This window comes from Acinonyx jubatus, chromosome B4 (genome assembly GCF_027475565.1).
Source record: "Acinonyx jubatus isolate Ajub_Pintada_27869175 chromosome B4, VMU_Ajub_asm_v1.0, whole genome shotgun sequence".
Lineage (NCBI taxonomy): Eukaryota > Metazoa > Chordata > Mammalia > Carnivora > Felidae > Acinonyx > Acinonyx jubatus.
In genome coordinates this window covers 10,358,173-10,382,371 of record NC_069387.1, presented here as the reverse complement: position 1 = coordinate 10,382,371, position 24,199 = coordinate 10,358,173, and the positions used below count along the sequence as shown (strand labels likewise).

Sequence of the window (24,199 nt, the reverse complement as noted above, 5' to 3'; positions counted from 1 at the left end):
TTTTTTGTTGTTATTCCTATGTGGGATTGCATAACAATGAACTGAAACTTCGTTGCGTTACCAGGTTATGCTAGTATCATAGTATGGAAAGTTTCCTTCTTCCTCTGTGTTTTGGAAAATTGTATGTAGTATTAAAATTGTTCCTTAAGAGCTCAAAATATACTTATGGAACCATTTTAGTCTGATATGCTTGTTTTGTGGGGAATCACTCTTTGATAACTTTATGTTTGCCTGGTTATTGGTTATTGTTTTGTTACTCATTTTGTCTTCTCAGGCCAGTGTGCATCCTTTATATTTTCTTAGAAAATCGTCCACTTCAGTTTCTAAATGTATTTGTGTAAAGTTTCACAAAAGCTTTTCAAACATGTACAAAAGAAAAAGAGCTGAAGACCCTTCCCACCCCCATGTATCTATCACACAAGCTTGTTGAATAATTTTATTTTAAAGTTTATTATTTATTTTGAGAGAGAGCATGAGCAGGAGAAGGGCAGAGAGAGAATCCCAAACAGGCTCCGCATTGTCAGTGCAGAGGCTGACACGGGTCTCAAACTCCCGAACCATGAGATCATGACCTGAGCTAAAGTCAAGAGTTGGGACGCTTAAACCGACTGAGCCACTCAGTCACCTCTGAATAATTTTTTAGTGAAAATAAAGACCTCATGGTATTTCACCCTAAATAGTTTAGTCTCTGTGTCTCAGAAACAAGGACTTTTCTCCTGTCTAAGCATAGTGCCATTATCAAATCTAATTAAATTAACAATATAATTCTCAAATATCATCTAATATCAATTCCATATTAAAAGTTTCCAGTTGGGGGCTTAGTCAGTTAAGTGTCAGACTTTGGCTCAGGTCATGATCTCATGGTTCATGAGTTTGAGCCCCACGTTGAGCTCTGTGCTGTCAGCTCAGAGCCTGGAGCCTGCTTCGGATTCTGTGTCTCCCTCTCTCTCTGCTCCTCCCCTGCTCTCTCTGTCTCTCTCTTTCTCTCTCTCAAAAATAAATAAAAACATTAAAAAAAAAAGTTTTTAGTTGTAGGGTACATGGGTGGCTCAGTCAGTTAAGTGTCCTTGTGCTGAGAACACGGAGTCTCTTCGGGATTCTCTCTCCCTCTCTTTCTCTATCGCCTCTGCTCATGCTGCTCTCTCTCAAAATAAATAAATAAACTTAAAAAAAAAAGAATTTTTTTTAATTGCAAAAACTTTTTAATTAGCAAGTGATCTGTGGCATAATGTTTTGCAATTATACAGATATCCACTTTCCTTTTGATCTTTCCCCGATGGTTTCAGCTTCCATTAATAATCCTTGCCAAAAACAAATATTTTATTACACGTCGTAAAGTAGGAATTTTCAAATTCCATTCTTTCTTTTATATTTATCAGCAGATTTTCTTCTGTAACAAAGCATTTTTTCTCCTTTATCAGCTGGGGCTCTTTAGTTACCTTAAGATATATTTTCTACTGAAAAAACAGAATAAATGCTTAGCTGTTTTCTTTTACCAGTTTTCAGAGTTAGGAGTTGATGTTCTTGATTATCTCCAGTGGCAGAAAATGAGCTTTTGTTTTGGCTTTCTCATTGTGAATCCATGGAATTTGATATATTCTTAATGTTTCAATGAGATATAATTATTATTGTTTTAATGTTCACATTGTTCTCCGTTTGGCCAGTGGGATCTCCCTTAAACTGATCCTGTGTTCTTCTGACTCAACACTATTAGTCTTTGAATACTTCTTTGCTTTTATGTGCAACAAGATATTTCTATCTTACCCTAAAAAATCCCTTATTCCTCAGTTTTATTACCCGATTTACAAATGTATCCTCATAAGAACTCTAGGTAATCTTTGCAGTATATTGAGTGAAGTATGAAGACTTTCCATTACTTCAGTTTGGGGAATATTCAAGTCCTTTTCCTTTGCTTTTACATATAAAACTTGTGTTTAAAGCGCATATATTTACATAAACGTGCACAGCTTTTTTGTAGCTGTCTTTTATCGTCAGACATTTCTTTCTCTTCCTAATTTGCGGACACCGTTTATCGTGTGTCCTTGTTGGTGCTGTTAGTCTTCATTTGTTGTGAGTATTTCAGGCTTTTTACGTCGCTCATCTGCTTTCCGGCCATTTGTGTCCTATCTTACGTTGTTAATTCTATCATGCCTTTCTTGTTGACCACTGCTAGTAGTAAACGTGTAGAAAGTAGTTGGAAAGTTTCAGCTCTCCATCTCTTCATGTGAATCAACTCTGAAGACCCAATTTAAATAAAAGTACATTTAGTTGACACAGTACTGAAATGACATGCATCGCTTCTGGCATACCCCGTTGGCTTGCCATCTTGAGGTGGAATTATCCCTTGGATCTCCTCAGCTACCTGTCTTCTGTTCGCATCGGCTAGGATTCTCTCACTTAGGGAGGTTGCTCTGGGTGGAAAGCCTGTGTTGATCCACTGTGACTGCCCGTGTGGCCTGGCTATAGCTTATGACCATACGACCTAGAAGAATCAAGAGCACGTTTTTCTTAGAATAATTGAGAGAACCACTTCTATTTTAGGTATCAGAAAACGTGAAACTTAAGGAACCTTTTTAAGAAAGGAAAGCATTTTGTTGCTTTTAGCTGTGGTACATGTCCTTTTCTGTCCTAGGGCAATTCGGATTCTTTATTTTGTTTATAGCAAAACTTTGCCAGTTCCAGAATTGCCATTTCTCTTTTGTATGTTATTTTGTAATGGTAATCAAAATTTTGGGCTGGAATGTAGGAAGGAGATGTTTATTTTTCCCATTTCTCCTGTGTATTTCTGACCATGGTAAAACATTCAACTTTACCCCATCTTCTTTTTTTTTTTTTTAACTTATTTATTTTAATGTTTATTTATTTTTGAGAGAGAGAGAGAGAGAGAGAGAGAGAGACACAGAGTGCGAGCGGGGGAAGGGCAGAGAGAGGGAGACACTGAATCTGAAGCAGGCTCCAGGCTCTGAGCTGTCAGCACAGAGCCCAGCATGAGACTTGAACCCACGAGCTGTGAGATCATGACCTGAGCCGAAGTCTGACGCTTAACTGACTGAGCCACCTGGGCGCCCTTTACCCCTCTTCCAAAATCTTCTCCGCATTACCCCAGCTTACGAGCAGTCCATTCACTGTCCGTTCAGACACCCAAGTTCTGTGTTTCTTTTGATTCCTCGTCTCTCTCTAGCATCCCCCTCCTCTCCAGCCTCACTAGCAGGGCTGTGTCGCCCGCCCTGGAAGCCCTGACTCCCGTGTTGCTCACCTCCTTGTCTTGCCAGAGTGACTTGGTGAAGTGGCCAGCTGTTCAGGGGACACTTCCGTGCTGAAGGAAGAAGATCCAGACTCCTTAGTTTGAGCCAAGATACTCTCCCAGTCTGCTTGTTTTTCCTACTTCTGTCCTTCTTCCCCCCTCATACCCCCAGACACTTCTGACATAGTAACAACAAGAGCGGACTTTGGAGTCCCACATGATAGACGCCTTGCAGTATGCTTTTTTTACATACACATGTCAATTTTTTTTCAACAGCCCGTTGCGATAAGGTACTTACTGATGCAAATTTATTAGTATCCTTCAGGATAACTGTTGGTGCACAGAATTATTTAGGTTCCTAAAATTAGTATTTAATTTCTTACAGTTACAAATCCAGAAACCTAGTTCTTCTTTAGTTTGTTAATTCAGCTTACAAAAGTTAGTAGACGTGGGAAAAGTTACCGTGCTCTCTTTTTTTTTTTTATTTTTTTATGTTTATTTTTGAGAGAGAGAGAGACAGTGTGAGCAGGGGAGGGGAAGAGAGAGAGGGGGATACAGAATCTGAAGCAGGCTCCAGGCCTGTCAGCACAGAGCCTGACACGGAGCTTGAACCCACGAACTGTGAGATTGTGACCTGAGCCGATGTCGGACGCTTAACTGACTGAGCCACCCAGGCACCCCAAATTACCATTCTCTTTTAAAGGGAATGTTAATGTTTGGTTAATGTTAATGTTTGGTACAAATAAACTTCTACAAACGTTTTAAATTGCATTTATAAATTTAATATATACAATCCCTTAAACATGTCAACTTTTAAATTAAAAACAAAATCTTCCCTAGTTCTTAAATAACTTCTACATCTGATAAATTTAAGAATTTGCTGAACCTTGAGTCCCTTAAAAATTTGTTACACTCCTGTTTATACATTTCAAATCGTAAGTTCGAATCAGTGACTTTCAATTGGCATGAAAAGGCAATACTAAATATGAACAGATTCCTTAATGCAAAAATACAGAATTAATCCTGTGTTTAATTCTCTTCAGTTTTTCTATAGTTAGTTTTAGATCTTTGGGAATTAAAAAATGTATGTCAGATAAATTTGGAAGGTACTTTGTTAGTTGGAATGTAAGCCAGGACTCCCAACTGAATTCTGGTCAGTGACCGAACTCGCAGGCCGAACCACTTTTTCTTATTGCTGGGTCCACACCCATCAGGTCCTTGGCCATGTAGTCCAGACACTGTGGGTGCCCCTTGCACACAACCTCGTTCTTTCTTCTCCCTGAGGAAGTCTGCCTTTCCACCCAGGAGGATTGGACTTTGCGTTTTTTTGGTCTTTTACTTTCACCTTGTACCTTTAAAGGGTCTCTGAACGTGATAGAACCCCCCCCCCCCCCCCGTGTTCTTTTGGTTTTTATCTGGAAGGGCCATAATTCTTACATTAAGTGGCACTTGTTTTAATTTTGAAAAGCTTTCATGGTCATTCTGCCATCAGTGTCAGTAGTAGTAACCTAGAGATGAGGAAACGGGCTACGGGGCGAAGTATTGCCCAGGGTCATATAGCTGGTGACCAGCCTGACTCCAAAGCCAGCACCAGACATCACAGCAGATGCTGTGGCTGATAGTCACGCCGCTGTGTTGTGCGCCCACAGTTCTGTGCCTTAGGACGTGCTACTCCCCAAGAATGCCCGGCACGCTTCCCCAGGTCCCTGTGCCCACATCCATTCCGTTCAGTTTTCACGACTTGGCTTAAGCATCGTCTCCTCCAGAGGCCTTCCCAGCCACCCCCAGCCTCCCAAACCACACAGCCGGATCAGCGGGATTTTGTGCCAGGAGCACCTCCCCACCCCGGACTCCACCCCCCTGCGTATGCTTGCAGAGCTGTGCTTCTCCTGTTCCTCTGACATGTGTTGGACAGTGAGTTCTAGAGGACAGTGACCACGTCTTTGTGTCACCAGCACACATTTCAGTGCCCGGCATATATATAATAGGCATTTGGCCAATAATTTTTAATGAACAAATGAAGCTTCAATCTACTTTGTAGATAATAAAAGCCTGTCATCTACAAAAGGCAGGTTTTTGAGGTCCTGGAACTATTTCGTATTCTCATTACATAGACATACACAAACAGGTCCAACTGTATCGTTTGTCAATTAAAAAAGTAAGAAACTCCCGCTTTTTGAGTGTTTAGATGGGTTTTCACTTTTGTTTATATGATAGAAACTGATATTACGCCATTTTTTCCTGTGTATATATGAATTGAAACACTAGGAAACAAAAATTATTTCAGAAAGATCTATTGAATGTGTGTGGCATTAAATACATTTATAATGACAAATGTGTTTAAGTAATTCTCTGCCTCACCTCTCTTTCAAATTTTGTCTGATGAGAAAAAAAGTCAAGCCTATGAACCTAATTACTATAATTAAAAAAATATTTTTAAAAAGTTCTCAGCTATAAATTAGAAAGCAAAAATACAGTAAAACCTTGGTTTGCAAGCATAATTTGGGAAACATGTTTGTAATCCAAAGCACTTGGGTATCAAAGCAAATTTCCCCATAAGAAATAATGGAAACTCAGAGGATACTCATATGAAAATGATTACAATACTGTCATATAATACAAAATAATATAGAAAATACAAACTCTAAAGAAAAATAAATGAACCTGCACTTGGAAAACCTTCGTGGCCAGTGTGAGGGGGGCAAGAGAGGAGGGGGATGACTTCCACTGTCACCAATGGAGTCCCTGCTCTCGTTGCCTCAGTGGAACCTTTTTCTGCACGGGAGCCATTGTGTGCACTTGCACAGATGCTCCCCACTGCACAGTAGTAACAAATTGTCATACGCTGTAATGAGTGGAACCGGCAGTAAAGCAGCAGAGGCAGGCAGCCTAACCTGGAATGGAGCAAAGCATTCCTGAGCTCACTCTTGTCTGGAAAAGCAAAAGACTGTCCATAGGTACTTGGAAGTGACAAAAAATATGCTAGTGCCAATTGTGGGCACCTTCCAACATTCTGAAAAATCACTGATTTCTGCCAAATGCTGCAGCCTGAGGCCAATCATCCAAGCATAGGAGACAATCACCTACAATCCCAGAGAGAGAGAGAGAGAGAGAGAGAGAGAGAGAGAGAGAGAGAGACAACTATTGGCTCAGCTGTGATCATGTGACATTCAGGGTCATGTACTACTTGTATTGTAAGACATAGCTTACTTATCAAGTTAAAATTTATTAGAAATGTTTGCTTGTCTTGCAAAACACTCACAGAACAAATTACTCGCAATCCAAGGTTTTCCTGTATTTCTTTGGTCACTTATAGAAGGGGGTATAGAAGGGTTGAAGGCTGTAATAAATAACGCTTGAATTGCATATTTTTCTTGCTAAGGGTACATTAAACAGATATAAAGCCATTTGAATTTTCCAGTATATTTTGAAATCACTGATTTTGTGACCATATTTTCAAACTCGGTTGGACTTAATATTTGATCTGGAGAGGAGTAAGATGACTCTTCCCCAGAATAATTTTCCTGACAACAGCCCCTACCATTTCTTACTGAAAACTGTTAGAACAATCAGAGTACATATATTCTGTTGTTGAAATTTGTAAGTAGGATATTGTTTACAAGAGAGAGAGCACTTGGGTGCATAGGAGCCTGTAATGCCTCTTAGACAATTAATCTGTAAGGCTTGTAGTTGAGTGTGGTGTCCACTGGGTGGCGGCACAGACCTGAGTAAAATCAACAGTGAACAAACCTGAGGGTATTTGAGGGACTCTTCTGTATTTTTTTTTTTTTTTTTAGGGATGGCTAGAGTATTCTTTTTACTTACTTTTTTTTTTTTTAAAGAAAAATTAAAAAAAAAGCAACTAATAAACTTTTTGGCCTTTACTCTGAAAAATATCAAGTTGGTACTGGCATGAAAATACCATTTTTGATGAAATGCTAGTGAAAAATGTTATTAATGTGGTATTTTCATAAAGCTGTCTCACTGTTATATATGATAGGAACTGTGGTGCTTTCCTACCCTTTAAGAATAGGGCAGTAATTCTTTTAAACACCTATGTTTTTAAGAAGGGAAGAATTTAAATTCTAGGCAGGCAGCTATAGTGGGATGAGCACACACAGTATTGTGGCTACTGAAAAGAAGTTCAGAACGAAAGTATGGATAATAAATATTAATACATATTGCCTGTGTATAGCCATCTGCGTTGACATCGGTTATGCTTGAATCTTGTAGTTACACTCCATTGGGTAGGGGTGAAAGGAGACAGGTAAACCAAGCAAAGCCAAGTACAGCAGTGTTAGTGTGTATGTGTGTGGCAGGGTTCAAGGCGGTTCAGATGGATCTAAGGAGAGATTGGGCAAGAATGTTTAATGCTTATTTGAATCGACTTTTGTGGGAAAAGGGCAAAGCGTATTTATTAGGATATGAAAATATTCTGGGTGATGGCATTTGTCCTTCTTGACGGGTCTACAGAGATATCTTCAGCTCAGTGAAAGTGGAACAGTTCATCTTCAGAAAAGAATTGCCTTTACAGCAGTGTTCAGTAGAGTTTTCTTCCAGACTCCATAATTACCGAGGTCGGGTCGCCCTGGCACAAAGTCCTTGAGTTTTGGCATTGCCGTTGGAATGGAGAGGCCTCTGCCCTGCCCACTTTTTGTGACACACGAGCAAATCCCCACCCAGACTTGAGCAGCCCCAGGAAGGGAGCCGCTGCTCGGCGCCTCGGTTCCCTGTGGAACCGTCTCCACCTTCTGCCCCTCTGCTCCGCTTCCTTCTCTTTGTGGCCCTCTCCGTTATTCTGCCTCACGGCACCCCACCTCCCCCCTCTCTCCTGCTTTCTTTCCCTCTTTTCTTTTCAGTCACTTCTTCCTGCCCCTTCTCATTCCCTCTCCTCTCTTGAGACACAGCCCTCCTCCACAGCCAGTGTCGCCCTGAGGGCCAAGGACCTGCACTGAAATGCAGACAGCGTGTGTACATTTGAGCATCATTGGGTTACTGAGAATTATACACTGGTCAGAGTGTTTGGTCAGTTATGGGAATAACTTGAACGTGGCCCAGTCCCACAGTGTCGTCAGTCAGCAGGTATTTATTATGGAAGGTAGATGTTGATGCCAGGATCAGGAGCCATGTATTACCTCCACCTGTTAGTCTTTCCTGCCCCCAGGTCACAGGTCACTACAGAAAGGAGGTGTGACCGGACACTGTTTTAAATTAAACATATCCTAGCCTGCTGTTGAGCCCGGCACCTGTGAATATCCTTATCTTCCCTAGTCTTGCATGTGTTATTGTCTTTAAAATTGGAAGGAATTGGGTTTTTCAAGTGCCTACACTTTGGAAGGCTCCTTCTTATATCGTCTACTGCCTCTTTCCCATTGTTGTACCTTCTTCCATGCTTACTGGAAATCTCTGCAGGGGGCAAAGAGGCTCTGTCTTCTAAATGTCTTTGTACATTTGAAGCATTCACCCTCTACCTGCTACAAGGCCCTAGTACCTATTGAGAAATTACCAGTTAGGAATTAATTAGATACAGTGTCATTTTGTCTGCACCAGATTTTTTTTCTCTCTAAACCCTGCTACGTCTAGTTTCTTAGCTGGTAGATCTTGGGTATTAATAACCATTATGTGCACCAAAAACCGTAAAATACCTAGGAATAAACCTAACCAAAGAGGTGAAAAATCTATACACTGAAAACTATAGAAAGCTCATGAAAGAAATTGAAGAAGACACAAAAAAATGGAAGAATACTCCATGCTCCTGGATAGGAAGAACAAATATTGTTAAAATGTCGATACTACCCAAAGTAATCTACATATTCAGTGCAATCCCTATCAAAATAACACTACCATTCTTCACAGAGCTAGAACAAACAATCCTAACATTTGTATGGAACCAGAAGAGACCTCGAATAGCCAAAGCAATCCTGAAAAAGAAAACCAAAGCTGGAGGTATCACAATCCTGGACTTTAAGATGTATTACAAAGCTGTAATCATCAAGACAGTATGGTACCGGCACAAAAACAGACCCTCAGATCAATGGAACAGAATAGAAAGCCCAGAAATGGACCCACAAACATACGGCCAACTAATCTTGAACAAAGCAGGAAAGAATATCCAATGGAATAAAGAGTCTCTTCAGCAAGTGGTGCTGGGAAAACTGGACAGTGACATGCAGAAAAATGAACATGGACCACTTTCTTACACCATACACAAAAATAAACTCAAAGTGGATGAAAAACCTAAACGTAAGACACGAAACCATCAAAATCCTAGAGGAGAAAGCAGGCAAAGACTTCTTTGACCTCGGCTGTAGCAACTTCTTACTCAACACGTCTCCAGAGGCAAGGGAAACAAAAGCAAAAATGAAGTATTGGGACCTCGTCAAGATAAAAAGGCTTCTGCATGCAAAGGAAACAATCAGCAAAACTAAAAGGCAACTGATGGACTCGGAGAAGATATTTGCAAATGACATAGCTGATACAGAGCACCCAAAGTCTACAAAGAACTTACCAAGCTCAACTGATAAATTTAGAATGAGTCCTACTCTTTAGATTGGAGGTTGAATAACTCTAGCCCAAAAGACAAATCTGGCCGGCCACCTGTCTATTTATTTATTTATTTATTTATTTATTTATTTATTTATTTATTTAATTTTTACTTTTTATTGACATAGTTGGTCCATACCCTGTTTTTTTTTTTTTTTTTTTTTTTTTTTACATGAAATCTATTGTCATATTGGTTTCCATACAACATCCAGTGTTCATCCTAACAGGTACCCTCCTCAATGCCCATCACCCACTTTCCCCTCCCTCCCACCCCCCATCACCTGTCTTTTAAATAAAGTTTTATTGGAAGACAAAAAAAAAGTGTCTCTAAAGAAGCCTTAACTTGAAAATACAAGTGGGTAAACCAAAGCCTGGAAGTCAATGTCTATAAGAGGTTAAATTTTGACCTTGAGATGGGGACATTATGCTGAATTATCCAAGTGTACCTTAAATGCAATTACATGTATCCTTGTGAGAAGGAGGCATTAGAAGGTCTGACACACATAGAGGAGAAGGTGATGTGAAGAGATGGCAGAGAGCTGGGGGAAGATGCTGGCCTTGAAGATTGATGTGGTCACAAGGCAATGAATGCCAGTAACCACCAGAAGTTGGGAGAATCGAAGAACTGGTTCTACTCTAGAGCCTCTGAAGGGAATGTGGCTCTGTCAACACTTGGATTTTGGCCCAGTGATACTGGCTAAGCTCTTCTGGCCTCCAGAACTGTGAGAGAATAAGGTTCTGATGTTTTAAGCCATGAATGAATGAATGAATGTATGAATGAATTAACCATTATGTGTCTGTACTGTTTATATGAACAGTATGTCATTACTCTAATTCATATTTATTACATATGAATGAATGGACATTTTGTCAGCACCTTACTTGTGATTCCCTTACTATCTTAGATACTAGAGGTATGAATACAAAAGGAGAAGTTACTTTAATTAGGTTATTGTCTACTAGGGGAAAGGGAAATGTGTCATGGGCTACCATGAAAGAACTTAGAGATGCTAGTTTTTTGACATTTTAGAACAGTTGCAGAATTTTTTCTCCACTGGGTCTCTTTGCCCATTCAGGAAATGGAACATGTTAAAGTTTTCTTTTACTTCTACTATGATGTGTAGGTATGCAGAATATTAATGTCCCTTCCTTAGAAAACTTTCTGTACTGACTTGAATATAAAGTAGTGTTAAATGTAAGGTGAATACTTTTCTTACCCTTTATATTGAAAAATTAAATCTCCGACGTATGTATGTAAGACACATACCTTTCCATTTTGTTTCATGCAGGAATTACCACCTTGGTCTCCCCCTTACTTTTGTCTCAATCTTCTTATTCCTTCTCCTGAGAAAAACATGCCTTATATCCACGATCCTGCCTTTTTACTGTGTGTCCTGTTAGTCTTTACCAATATGTGCCTTTTATGTATCTAAAGGATTTCAGAATGAAAGTCTGTAGATAGTAGAATAGCGGTCCGCTGTGTGACACTGCCTTATTTCCCCACAGGTGTTCCATTTTCTCTCATAGTCTTTTCTCCCCACTTTCTTCCTTCCACCTCCCCAAGTTTTGTTTGTTTGTTTTGTTTTGTTTTGTTTTGTCTTGTTTTGGTTTTTTGTTTGTTTTTAAATCTTTCCACTGAACTGGTCCCTTATTAACGCCTTTCCACTCCGGTTCAGTTAGTCCAAATCTGGAATCTTGCTTAAATTCTGGTTAGCACATTTACAAAGATGCCCTTTCGTGTCCATGATTGTCCATAAGTCAATATAGCTAAACGTCTATGGAAAATGCTATGGAAGCCAACCCTACAGTGACCATCCCTGGTCAATACATTGGTGACCACAAGACATCGAGAATGGCATATGAGAGTCTGCAAAGTAATGGAACTCTCATTACCCTTAATGGGTCTGTTATTGCTGGTGTCTGCCTTCCACATTTGTTCAGTTGTCTTTTTGACGTGGTTATGTAAAATAAATTTTAATTACTATCATTGGTTTCATTACATTTTGTCGACATTGAAAATATGCTAGGACCATAAAAGCATAATTATAAATTATAATTTCATTATCATGAAATATGTGATTTTTAACTAGCAGAAAAAGGCAATCCATACAATTTGTGTTTAGTACAGCAAGTCAGTTTGGAGATTGAGGATGTAGACTTAAGGGTAGTATCTTAGCTCGGGCTGCTAGAATAGAAATACCACAGACAAAGTGGCTTTAACAACAGAGAAATATTTTCTCATAATTCTGGAGCCTGGGAAGTCCAAGGTTAAAGCGTTGGCAAAGTTGGTTTCTTCTCTCCTTGGCTTTCGCTGGGCGTTTTCCTGCATGGTCTTCCCTACACAGTCTCCCTGTCTGTGTCCGTACGTCTCTTCTTAGAAGGAGGTCAGTCATATTGTTTGAGAGGCCCACTCCAGTGACCTCATTTAACCTTAATTACCTCTATAAAGTCCTTCTATCCAAATGTCACATTCTGAGGGATTTAGGGGTTAGTTCAACACATGAATCTTGAGGGGACACAATTCAGCCCACAGCAGTGAGGTAGCTTCTAGGCACAGACTTTGCTGAAGGCAGGAACAAGCACAGGCCTGTCCTGTGGTCAGTGAAACCTGGCTCGAGTACCCGGTCCACCTCAGGGGACGTGGAGTGTGCAACTCCTCACCGGGGCTGCCGCGTGCCAGGCACTGCCCAGTGCTTCGCACGGGAATCAGGGTCAGCCTTTCCCTCCCTCTAAGGGGCACCAGTCTGGTTGTGTTGGGAGGGTGTGATGACAGAGGGAGAAGCACTGTCCCCTACCTGGTCCAGAGCTCCCCGCCTGACCACTGCTCCTCTAATAGGGTGTACCTCCCCGCTCTGCCAGGGGCCACTCTTCACTGTTGACCACAACTGGGAGGAACCCATGAGCTGCACTCTTTGTGGTGCGATGTGGTTCCTTTCCTTTTAGAAGCCTTTACAGAGGGAGGTGGGGCTAAAAACAAGGCAGATCACACCTCCCTTTGTGGCCCCGTCCACTGCTCTGCTCTGAAGACAGTGGGGGCACTAATCCCATCAGGATTAGTTCCCTCATGACCTAATTTCCTCCCAAACCCCATCTCCAAGTACCGTTACACTAGGGAGTTCCAGCATATGAATTCTGGGGGGACACAAGCATTCAGTCCATAGCAGTTAGCCAACCTTGGAAAGACCTAATTACAAGTGAATTAAGTTTTCCTGGGTTGTGAATTGATACAGATTGAAATACAGAAAGCAGGATGTGAGCATTCCCAGTCCAGGCAAAGAGAAGCGTTTGAAGCTTTCACCCCTAGATTGATGTTCTAGGGCATCCACCTACGTGCACGTTGCAGCCACGGTTCATTTTGAAATGTGGTGGTGGTGGTTGTTTAACACTGCCATGGAGAATTTTTTAAACATTTTAAATGATTTCATATGAACTGAAATGTTGGTGGCTCTCTCTCTGCAGGCTGCCGGAAGCCACTCAAGTGGTGGAGAAAGGGGCAGCTTAAAGGGCTCAGTGTAAGAGTCTCTACAACTAATCTGCTTTTGTCCCTGTGACAGCACATTTTGCAGGCATGAATTCACCATTCTCTGGGTGTGCGTTTTCCTGTTCCTTTTAGTGGTTATGTTTTTCATCAGGTTCCTACTCACCAACCTGCAAAGGGTGTTGTGATGATTGGCCGATATTTTTTTCTGATGGCATATCAGCCAGCCACCGAATTAGCCATTCAGGTTCCTATGCTGTGCCCTCAGAAAATTGTCAAAGAAGAGTCTTAAGTTCAGTTTTTCAATTACATAGGTCTATATATCTTCTTAATAATTTTCTTGTTGGTGTTAGCTGTCTATAGGGAAGAAGGAATTCCTACATTTATCTGGGACTAAATGGATAACTATTTGTAGAGCGGGTGAAAGCTTTTGGGCGACTCGGATTGATTTTAGTTTTATTTGTATGGTTAGTTTTTAACTCAATAGGCTAAGTAACTACTTGTGAATATTCTTGTCTCGGGCTGCATGTGAGTCCCCTCTCTTACCTTGATTCCAGCTAGTTCCTGTGAGACTAGTCAGATGCTGCACTGGAATTGCCTCAGATGCTTTTACATACAGCATTCAAAGACAAGGACAACTTTTGTCATCGACAAGCATTTCACCGTTTGGGTTATCACTTAAAATACTGTGTCCATGTACCGTAAAATGTCATTATTATGGTAAAAAGATATGAGAACAATGTCATTTCTGCCTGGATTTCCTCCTCTACAGTGAGAGGTCCGAGTAGTGACCTTAGTTATACGCCTGTTCCTAAATGCCGTATGTATTTTTTGAGTAGTATCTGGTGCACGTTAAGTGCTTAATGAATATTAGCTATTACTGTTACCATCATTAAGTATTACATACTGTAAGTCTAACCCACCAACGTGAACTTGGTAAGATAGTATCAGATGATGTTATCCTCCTACTGAAAAGGCCCCAGGAGTTGGCAGTTAACTCAGAAAGAGGTTCAGAGCCATTACTGTAATCTTCAAGGCCCTGCGTGATGTGACTGCTGTTCCTCAGGCCTCGTCCCCAGCTGGTCTCTGCTTGTCTCCTGCTCCAGGCACAGAGCGCCTCTGTCCTCGCCAGAGCTCTGCCCTGTGCGGTCCTGCCCCACCCCCACTTGCTTCCACTGCCTTCTCTGGTGCTGTCTTCCTGGCTCTGCACAACTAGCGTGTGTGCTCCGTGAGGGTGGGAACTTCTTCCTTGGTGTCCTTCCTGGATTGGCAGCTCCCTGGGCAGTGCCTGGGCCATAGTATTTGCTTGATACATATGTATTTGTTGAATGGACAAATGAATGGAACAAACCCTGATTGCCAATTCTAGTGATTTGTGTGCTTTCAAATGTGCAAAATGAAGAGCTTGCACAAGGATTGTCACAGTAGAGTCTGCTAAAACCATCCGCAGTGTCTCTGGAGTTTAATGAATGTGCCACAGTGGCAGAAAGCAGTGAGCTGGGCGTGAAAACACGGGGTCCTGGATCCCATTCCGTGTCTGCCATGAGAGATTGATCACATGGCTTCTCTGAAGCTCTGTTCCCATCTTTCCAGTGTAGGCAGAACTAGACCTTGAACCCTCGGGCTCTGAGCAGCTGCGCAGTTGAGGGAAGAGGAAAAGGGGTGACTTTCCACTTTTATCAGAGCAGCTGTGTTTGTATTTTCCTTATGTATTGGGGCCTCATATGGAATTTGGTTTGAAGAACAAGAGCCTGGTCTTAAAAAGTTTAAAAACTCCTGGATTCCAAGGTCACAAAGGTTATTTTTGGCTTAATTCCGATTGCGGCATAGCTTAACTCTTTAAAGGATCTTGTTTCTCTATCACTCTCTGCTACCTCCCCCCCCCCCCCAAAGAAAAGCTCACTGAATATATTTTTTTAGTATCTCAAAAGTCCCATATGTGGGTGAAGAACAAAGTTACCATCACCCGGAGTGTGAGCTACGTGAAAACGGGGACTGTGCGCTCGCCTCTGGTGACACATTGCTTAGCCCAGAGCAGAGCTCACTCAGTAACTCTTGTAGATGGATGGGCAGGAAGATACCTGAAGAGCAACCACGTATTTGTAAGTTGAGAGTATTATTTTTCAATCTGTGAAAATTTTATTTTAAAGATTTTTTTTAAGTAATCTCTACACCCAACATAGGGGCTCAAAGTTACAACCCCCAGATCAGGAACCCCATGTTCCGCCAACTGAGCCAAACAGGCGCCTCATGAAAGTCACATTTGAAACCATGGAATTTGTACAAGAGAAGTCTGTTGTCTTTTTCTCAAGATGATATTTATTGGATATCTACATTATAATCATTTTCAGTTTTTCATTTTTTTTTTAATGTTTTATATTTAAGTTTTGTATTTTAATTCCAGTAGAGTTAACGTAGTGTTAGATTGGTTTCAGGTGTCGAGTATATACATTACTCCGTGCTCATCAGGACAAGTGTGCAGTTGATCCCCTTCACGCAGCCCCCTACCCACATCCCCTCTGGTTACCAACAGTTTGTTTTGGTTTGTCTCTCCTTTTTTCTTTCCTGTGCTCATTTGTTTTCTTAAATTCCACATAGGAGTGAAATCATGTAGTATTTGTCTTTCTCTGACTTGTTTCACTTACCATTGTACTATTTGGCCCCATCCATGTTGTAGCAAATGGCAAGATATCATCCTCTTTTATGGCTGAATGATATCCCATTGTATATGTATAGCACATCTTCTCTATATATCAGTGGACACTTGGGCTGCTTCCATAGTTTGGCTATTTTAAATAATGCTGCTATAAACATATGAGTCCATGTATCCCTTTGAATTAGTGTTTTTATATTGTTTGGGTAAATACCCAGTAGTGCAGTTACTGGATCTTAGGGTAGTTCCACTTTAACTTTTTGAGGAACCTCCATACTGTTTTCCACAGTGGCTGCACCAGTTTGCATTCCCACCAATGGTCTATGAGGGTTCCTTTTTTCCCCAAATTCTAGCCAACACTTATTGCTTGTTGTGTTTCATTTTCACCATTCTGACAGGCGTGAGGTGATATCTCATTGTGTTGTGATTTGCATTTCCCTGACGATGAGTGATGTTGAGCATTTTTTCATGTGTCTATTGGCCATCTGTATATCTTCTTTGGAGAAATGTCTGTTCATGTCTTCTGTCCATTTTTAATGAGATTATTTGTTTTTTTTTTTTTTGAGTGTTGAGTTGTAGAAGTTCTTTATATATTTTTGGGTACTAACCCTTTATCTGATATGTTATTTGCAAATATTTTTTGTCATTCAGTACATTGCCTTTTAGTTTTGTTGATTTTTTTCCTTCACTGTGCAGAAGCTTTTTGTTTTGATGTAGTCCCAACAGTTATTTTTGCTTTTGTTTCCCATGCCTGAACAGACATCTAGAAAAATGTTGCTACAGCCAGCATCAGAGACATAACTTCCTATGCTCTCATCTAGGATTTTTATGGTTTCAGATCTCACATTTAGGTTCTTTTATCCATTTTGAGATTATTTTCGTGTATAGTGTGAGAACATGGCCCAGTTTCATTCTTTTGCATGTTGCTGTCCAGTTTTCCCCAGCACCGTTGGTTGAAGAGGCTGTCTTTTTCCCATTGCATGTACTTTCCTGCTTTGTCAGAGACTAATTAATCATGGGTTTATTTCTGGGCTCTGTGTCCATTTTTTGTGCCAGTACCAAGACTGTTTTGATCACTGCACCTTTGTGGTGTAGCTCGACGTCTGGAATTGTGGTGCCTCCAGTTTTGTTTTTCTTTTTCTAGATTGCTTTGGCTACTCGGCGTCTCTTGTGGTTCCATACAAATTTTAGGATTATTCTAGTTCTGTGAAAAATGCTGTTGGTATCTTAATAGGGATTGCATGAAATGTGTAGGTTGGGCAGTATAGACATTTTAACAATATTTGTTCTTCCATGAGCATGGAATGTCTCTCCAATTCTTTCTGTCATTGTCAATTTCTTTCATTAGTGTTTGAGAGTTTTCAGAGTTACAGGTGTTTCACTCCCTTGGTTAAGTTTACTTGTAAGTATTTTAGTATTTTGGGTACAATTGTAAATGAGATTGTTTTTTTTAATTTCTCTTTCTGCTGCTTCATCAGTAGTATATGGGAATGCAACAGATTTCTGTACATTGGTTTTATATCCTGTGACTTAACTCATGTATCAGTCCTAGTAGCTTATGGGTGGGGTCTTTCTGATTTTCTCTTTATAGTATCATGTCATCTGCAAATAGTGAAGGTTTTACTTCTTCCGCCTTTTATTTCCTTTTGTTGTCTGGCTGCTGTGGCTGGGACTTCCAGCACTATGTTGAATAACTGGTGAATAACGGTGGTGAGAGTGGATGTACTAAACTGTTTACTAAATGCCCAATTTATTGCACCTTCCTTTAATTCTTGATTAATTTTTTGGTGTTAATTATATAAAATAAAAAACTGAAAGTATCCAATATAATTTTCTTTCTTTTTAAAGTTTTTTTTCTCTTTTGCATTAGGATCCTTTTAGAGGTGTTAACTTTGAGATAGAATACTATTTCTTTCTATTATGAAGTTATACTGTGGCAAGTACTTAAGATAATAATAGTAATAGTAAGCTGTTTGGGAACAACTTTGAGACCACGCTTGGTCATCACCTGCCTTTTCAATTTGGTAGACCTGCTGAAAGTTGATAGAAGTTTGACTGAGATTTTGAAACCATTTTAGTTGAGGCCAACTAAAGCGAAAGTAACAGTAGGACCTTGAACTGCTGACCTGCATAAGGGTTGTAATAATGAGAATGAGAGTGTCAGCTGTGTGTCCTTGAAGACACATAACAGTATAGCTTAAGAAAACATAAGAATCACATGTTACATAATTGTATCATCCTTCCTCATAAGTTCATAAAATATTCCCACCTGCACATTGTCTAATAAGATTTTGACTTGTGGTATGTTTTAGTATCAGTCTCCCTAAAAACTGCTTCTCCTAAACCCCCCAGATTCTGTGGTTTATGTGTATGAGTGCTCAGATGAAAAGTATACCGTTGTTCATCATGTGGTTTTATATTTGATATTATTTACTGCTGTATTTATGTTATTTATGGATCTGTCTTTCCCTTTAGGTAAAGAGGATGAATACCCACGGAAACCTTTGGGACAGCTTCTACCCGAATCTGCTGGCATCAGTCACCTGAGCAACGGACAAAGAAGCATGGGCAGGTCAAGTCCCCCTCTGAACAGCAGAAGAGAGAGCAGCTCTTCACCCCACAAAAAGCATGAGCATTCCCCTCACCATCAAGGTCGAGTTGGCACACCAGAAAGAGTAAGGGCGCCGAGAAGAAAATCCGTGGACGAAGACAGTAAAAAGCTTAAAGACGAAGCAGATTTGCAAAGAAAACTTCCATCGGGCCCACAAGACAGTTCGAGGCAATATAATCACGCAGCTGCTAACCAGAACAGCAATGCCACTTCAACTGTCAGGAAGGAATTTGTGCCCAAGTGGAATAAACCGTCAGATACTTCAGCTATTGAAAAAACTGCCAAATATGCCATCGAAGGCAAAAGTAGGTCAGCACACCCCTCGCTCACAGCCACCGTCCCGAGTTCTGCTGATACTCGGATGTCGAATGTGAGGCAAAAGATGAAGGTTTGGGATGTCGATGAAGGGAAACGGGGCTCCAATGCATCCCAGTACGATAACGTGCCCGAGAATGATAACAGCGCGTCTATTGAAGAGGCGCTAGAAAGAGCTTACTGTCACAGTCCCAGGAAGCACGTGGAGCCAGGGTCTAGTCCATCAAGAGCCTCAAACAAGTTTACTTTTAAAGTGCAGCCTGCAGGTTACACAAAATACCCGTCTCCGTTAGACAGGGAAGATCGCAGGACAGTGCACCCACCCTCCTACAGTAACCCCCCTGTGTACCACGGAAATTCTCCCAAACACATCCCTGCTGCCGACAGCAGCTTTGCATCTCCACAGTTTACCCGTGGGACTCCAGGGAATCCTTCCAGGAGACCTTATGGCTCTACTCTTTCAGTCGATATTTCTCCAGAGAAATCTTACAGCCGCCCTCTTCCTCTTGTCCTGCCATCCAGCCGAATAGAAGTTCTTCCTGTGGAGACCAGTGCCGGGGGGTATTCAGGCAATTCGGAGTCACCAAAGAATGGGAAATTCATCATTCCTCCAGTGGATTATCTGCCGGATAACAGGAAATGGTCAGAAGTTAGTTACACATACAGACCTGAGACTCACGGACAGCTGTGGACTCAAGATGCTAACCGTAGCCACTTGAGCAAGTTACCAAAATATTCCGCCTTTCAGCATGTTCCCTTTCAGGACCATAGCCTCCCAGCAGTCTCAGTAGATAGTCCAGTGCGATACAGAACTTCACCAGGTTTAGAAGATGCCGGTTCCTCTGGGTATCAATATTCAGGGCCCTCGCCTCCAGGATATCACTACAGAAATCGGGATGGACTTCCTATTCAAGAATCAGTATTGCTGTGAGAATTTATCTATACTTGGTAAAGACAAGAGAATAGAAACCATTTGAAACCTACATTGCTATGTTTATAATTGCCAAAGCAGTATTTCCTACTACTGTAAACATCTTGCACAATTCCAGTGTATGCTAGTAATAAGAATATGTAGAAGCGTTTCATCCCCACGTAGATGCTGCTTAAGATGAGCAGTTTTTAAATTGCATCATCACTGAATCTGCTCAAAAGAATTTAACATGGAAACATAGCAGTGGTGTTGAGGGATGCACACATGATGATAATTCATCACTCAGTTTCATTTATATCTTTCTCCAAAACCTGAGCATTTTTACTCCATTAGCCTATGCTATTTTGAGAAACGTTATAAAGCACTGAAAAACTGCATAGAATACACATTTTTAAGGCTAGATGTAGTGTACGTATCTTTTAATAGATACCAAAAGGCCTCCGTGCACACACATTTGAACACAAAACTAAAGAAACGTTAAAAAAAACTAATTTTAATATATATCCATGGGATAATTTACTGTTCTTCCTTTCCTTATCTTTCACTCAAGTTCCTCCCCCCCCCCCCCCCCATCTGTTTTCCACCCAGGTCCTAAAGTGATGTAAGGGTGTGCCCCGACTTGATTCAGCTTCTCTGCCATTGCAGCCATTTTCTTTCCATCTGAAAATTAAAGACACTGGAGAGCAAGGCTCACCACTTAATGGTGCTTAAACATTGGGGCACTCAAAGTAAGTTTATGGCCAAAGGCACGGCCGCGCTGCCCGTTGCATCCACGCACCCTGAGATCAGTGTCAGAGCAGCTTTAGTTGGTTCGGCGCCCTTTGTTCTGGTCTGACTCTTGCAAAGCTCAGAGCTGAATGCTCCTTGCCAGATGCAAAGGAAGCGCGAGGTCCTGCTCTCCAGTGGATGCCAGCAGGAGGAGTTACTGATGAGTGCGCGCTCACGCGGGGCAGCAGAGCAGCTCCTGTGAAGTTCATTCGAAAGCTGGATCAGCAGTATGGTGACTTCTCACTTCTGCCCTTTCGATTCCTGCAGGCCCAGAGCGTTCATTTACACGATCTTTTCCTGGTACTCTTTCTTTAAAGGCCCTAGTGGGTATCACTGCCCTTGGGCCACTAAATTATCACTGTGTAAAACTGTAAACAATGATCCTAATTATTAATAGGAGTCTTAAGATTTTAGTCTTTTTTAAAAACGAGTGTGACTTTCATACTTTCAAAAATCTCCTTTTTTTCTTTCTCAGTGAAAAAAATTCAGGTTCATGGTTTAAAAATGAGCAATGTCTTTTAAAATACTCTATTACACTACAATTACCAAAACGCTGGCAAAGTTTTGGGCACTCCCAGAAAGTATGACTTTGTGTTTAACGGGAGAGCTCGTTTTCAGCATACTTGCCTGGTGTTTGAATAATGAAGAGAGTAGGATCAACCTAACGTCCATGGCTCTTCTTGTCACAAGTTGGAGCTTTAAACTTCCAAGGTACCGAAGTATATCTTTTCAAATGAGAGTAACATTTGTTTAGCTAGTGAATGTGACAATATTTTTTATGTATATAATGAGTCTAATGTAATTTTAATCAACTCAGTAATGATGTTATTTAAATGGCAAAACAAATGCAGTGTGTTAGCAGCTAAGCACGACGCTGGAGCACAGACAAAACCCTGCTGTCCCTGGGCTCTTGATTCGGATCATGTGGAGGCTTAGAAAGACATGTATATAACGAAATGCAGCTAAGGATATTAGTTCGAATTTTTAAACCATGATTCTGTGACTTGTAATAAACCAAGCTGTACAATTTAGGGTATGATGGCAGCATCTGAGCTGTTCCAAAATATATATGTCAACAGTGGTAAATACTGTAGATTTATATATATATATATATATATATATACATATATATATATGCAGAATATATATATACACTATTTTCTTATGTCATCTATGACATTTTTATCTGTATACTTTTTTTGATGTGATTGTTTTTAACATGCTAAAAGTAATAAGTATATTTTGTTTTGTGTCTTTCACGTGCTTTTTTTTCATATGGTAAAAGTGCTGCGTCTCTGATGCTTCTGAAGCTAATTTTCTTCTCATTGAGGAGATATACTACTCAGTGTTTGCCTACATGACTATATATATATATATATATATCACAGTCGTATGTTAAATACTTTATTAATTTCCAGGAGTGCTGTATTTAGAACTACATCACCTTTGCTTTATTTTGTCTGCCATTATTAATAGCAATAAGGTATTTCCAGTCTTCCCCACTATAAAATGTAGCTCTCTGTCCATTAGTTTTTCAAGTAGGGAACTTTAATTTGAAGTTATTTTGCTACCGTAGCATTTTAGTCTTTCATATTTATCTTGTAATAAAAGATAAATAATGGAATAATGATAAAAGATGAAGTAATATTAGTAAAGTGGGTTAAATATAATCGTGAACCTGTATTTGGTGAGGGTCCTCACAGAGCAGAGGCTGATCCTGACAGCTGCACACGCTGTAAATATCTCTCCATTATCCACTCTTTTCCTTATAGCAGTCTTGCTTCACACAATAAGCACTTTGGTCTATTGTTTCAATATCTAGTTTGAAAAGTTAAAGAGACTGGACCCGGAGTCTCAAAGGGTTTTAAAACTTTGACTCTTTCAGTTACTTACACTTTTTATTGGATTTTTAAAAAATAGACAGCTTTTTAAAGCTGAGAGAGATGTGTATGTGTAAATGTAAAGTCAGATTTCAAAGTACTAAAGGGGAAGAAAAATTATTTTTCCTTCCACCCTGCCGGGTTCTCCAGCCACAGCCTGTACCTTGGTCTGACAGAAGCAGATCAACAAGAGAAAAACAGAAGCGTTCTCACAGGTGCATCCTGCATTCACACGGTGCCCGGTCCTGAGTAACTCAACGGAGGGTTGGACTTGGAGGTCTGTGCAGCTAACTTAGCAGGGAAAGGGAGGGGAAGAAAGATACTCCCGGGAAGACAAGTGGCCCTGAGAGAAGTGATGGGCGATGGGAAGTGCCTGGTGGTGTCGGGGTGTGGTGCTGGAGAGAGCAGAGTGGCCTGGAGATGGGAGTTGTGACGAGACTTTTGGGGAGAACTCTCGGGCAGATAAGCGACTGCAGGAACTGAGATGCCTCTGGCTCAGAGTCGTTCTTTTGCGAGAGTGGTGTCTTTTGGGGTGACGTGTCCTGATCCCCCTCAGTGGCAATGATAGAGTGTCTCCTGAAAGAAAGAAAAGAGATAGAACAGGACGTTTCTGGAGAAGAAAAACAGATGGTGGTGTGATTGCTTTCGCCTTTTTCACTTTAAGGAGATTCTAATACTAAAGTTTATGTCATACTCAGTGTAATCTTAACAGCGAGGTTTCCGTTGTGTCATTTCGGGTCTCTCCCTCAGGGCCCATTGAGGTGCGAGCACAGAAACAGTGCCTTTTCAGTACTTTGCTGGGATTGCTTTCTGGAGAAACACATGCATGCTCTGCCCACAAATACGGATTTATTCACAGAGGACCTACAGCTCCGTCTTCTGGGAATGTTATCATTCTCAGTTGTCTTTTGATTCACACCTTTTAGTATGCATTTGATTGTGGATTAATTATAATTGCAGTTTGGGGATCTTTGATTGTCCTTTAATGGATTTTATATGTCCCTCTGTAATATGGATATTAATGCTTATTGATCAGGCGGTTTTAATAAGCCAAACCTTATTTTTTCAGTGACCCAAGGTAGTGAGACTAAAAAGAAAGGATTCCACTTAACATTTAGTTATGAATTGTTCTTTCAGAAGGATTTTCATTTATCTGAAAATCTAAGCCTAATTGCCACCATTTTATCCATAAGAGCACTGAGGCATAAAGGAACAAATTTTAGATTTCATAGGAGTGTATCTTGACCCTTGCTACTCTTTAGAATTATCTGGGGGAACTTAACAAAAAAATGTTCTTCTTGGTTTCTACCCTAGGCCACTTCAATCAGAACCTGGGGTGAAACCCAGGCATCAGGTATTGGTATTTTTCACCCGTTCAGTCAGCTAAGCTCTTTTTTTTTTTTTTTTAATGTTTATTTATTTGTGAGACAGAGGGAAACAGAGCACGAGTTGGGGAGGGGCAGAGAGAGAGGGAGACACAGAATCTGAAACAGGCTCCAGGCTCTGAGCTGTCAGCACAGAGCCCAATGTGGGGCTCAAACCCATGAACCTTGAGATCGCGACCTGAGCCGAAGTCGGATGCTTAACCGACTGAGCAACCCAGGCACTCCTCAGCTAAGCTCTAAATAAATAAATAAATAAATAAATAAATAAATAAATAAATAAATAAATAAATAAATAAATACTAATACTAAAAATAAATAAAAATCTCTCTAAATTTGATTGTCTTATATTCTCACCATGAACTGTCTCAGAAGTTCTTAACAGATCGGTTTT

The 24,199-nt window shown here is 40.6% G+C and overlaps 1 protein-coding gene across 11 annotated transcripts in view; it reads left to right on the top strand.

The window, feature by feature from the left end:
* The window catches only part of USP6NL (USP6 N-terminal like), a 231,354-nt gene extending 208,620 nt beyond the window's left edge, over positions 1-22,734 (top strand). For 10 of the 11 annotated variants that reach the window (XM_053225266.1, XM_053225263.1, XM_053225265.1 and 7 more), the window contains 2 exons: positions 18,394-19,771; positions 20,364-22,734. In XM_053225266.1, the coding sequence (XP_053081241.1) occupies positions 18,394-19,771; positions 20,364-20,370 (1,385 nt within the window). In that variant the 3' untranslated portion in view covers positions 20,371-22,734. Of the gene's footprint in view, positions 1-18,393 lie in introns of all 11 variants that reach the window. The other variant, XM_027073396.2, reaches the window with a different exon arrangement.
* The last annotated feature ends 1,465 nt before the right edge of the window (positions 22,735-24,199 follow it).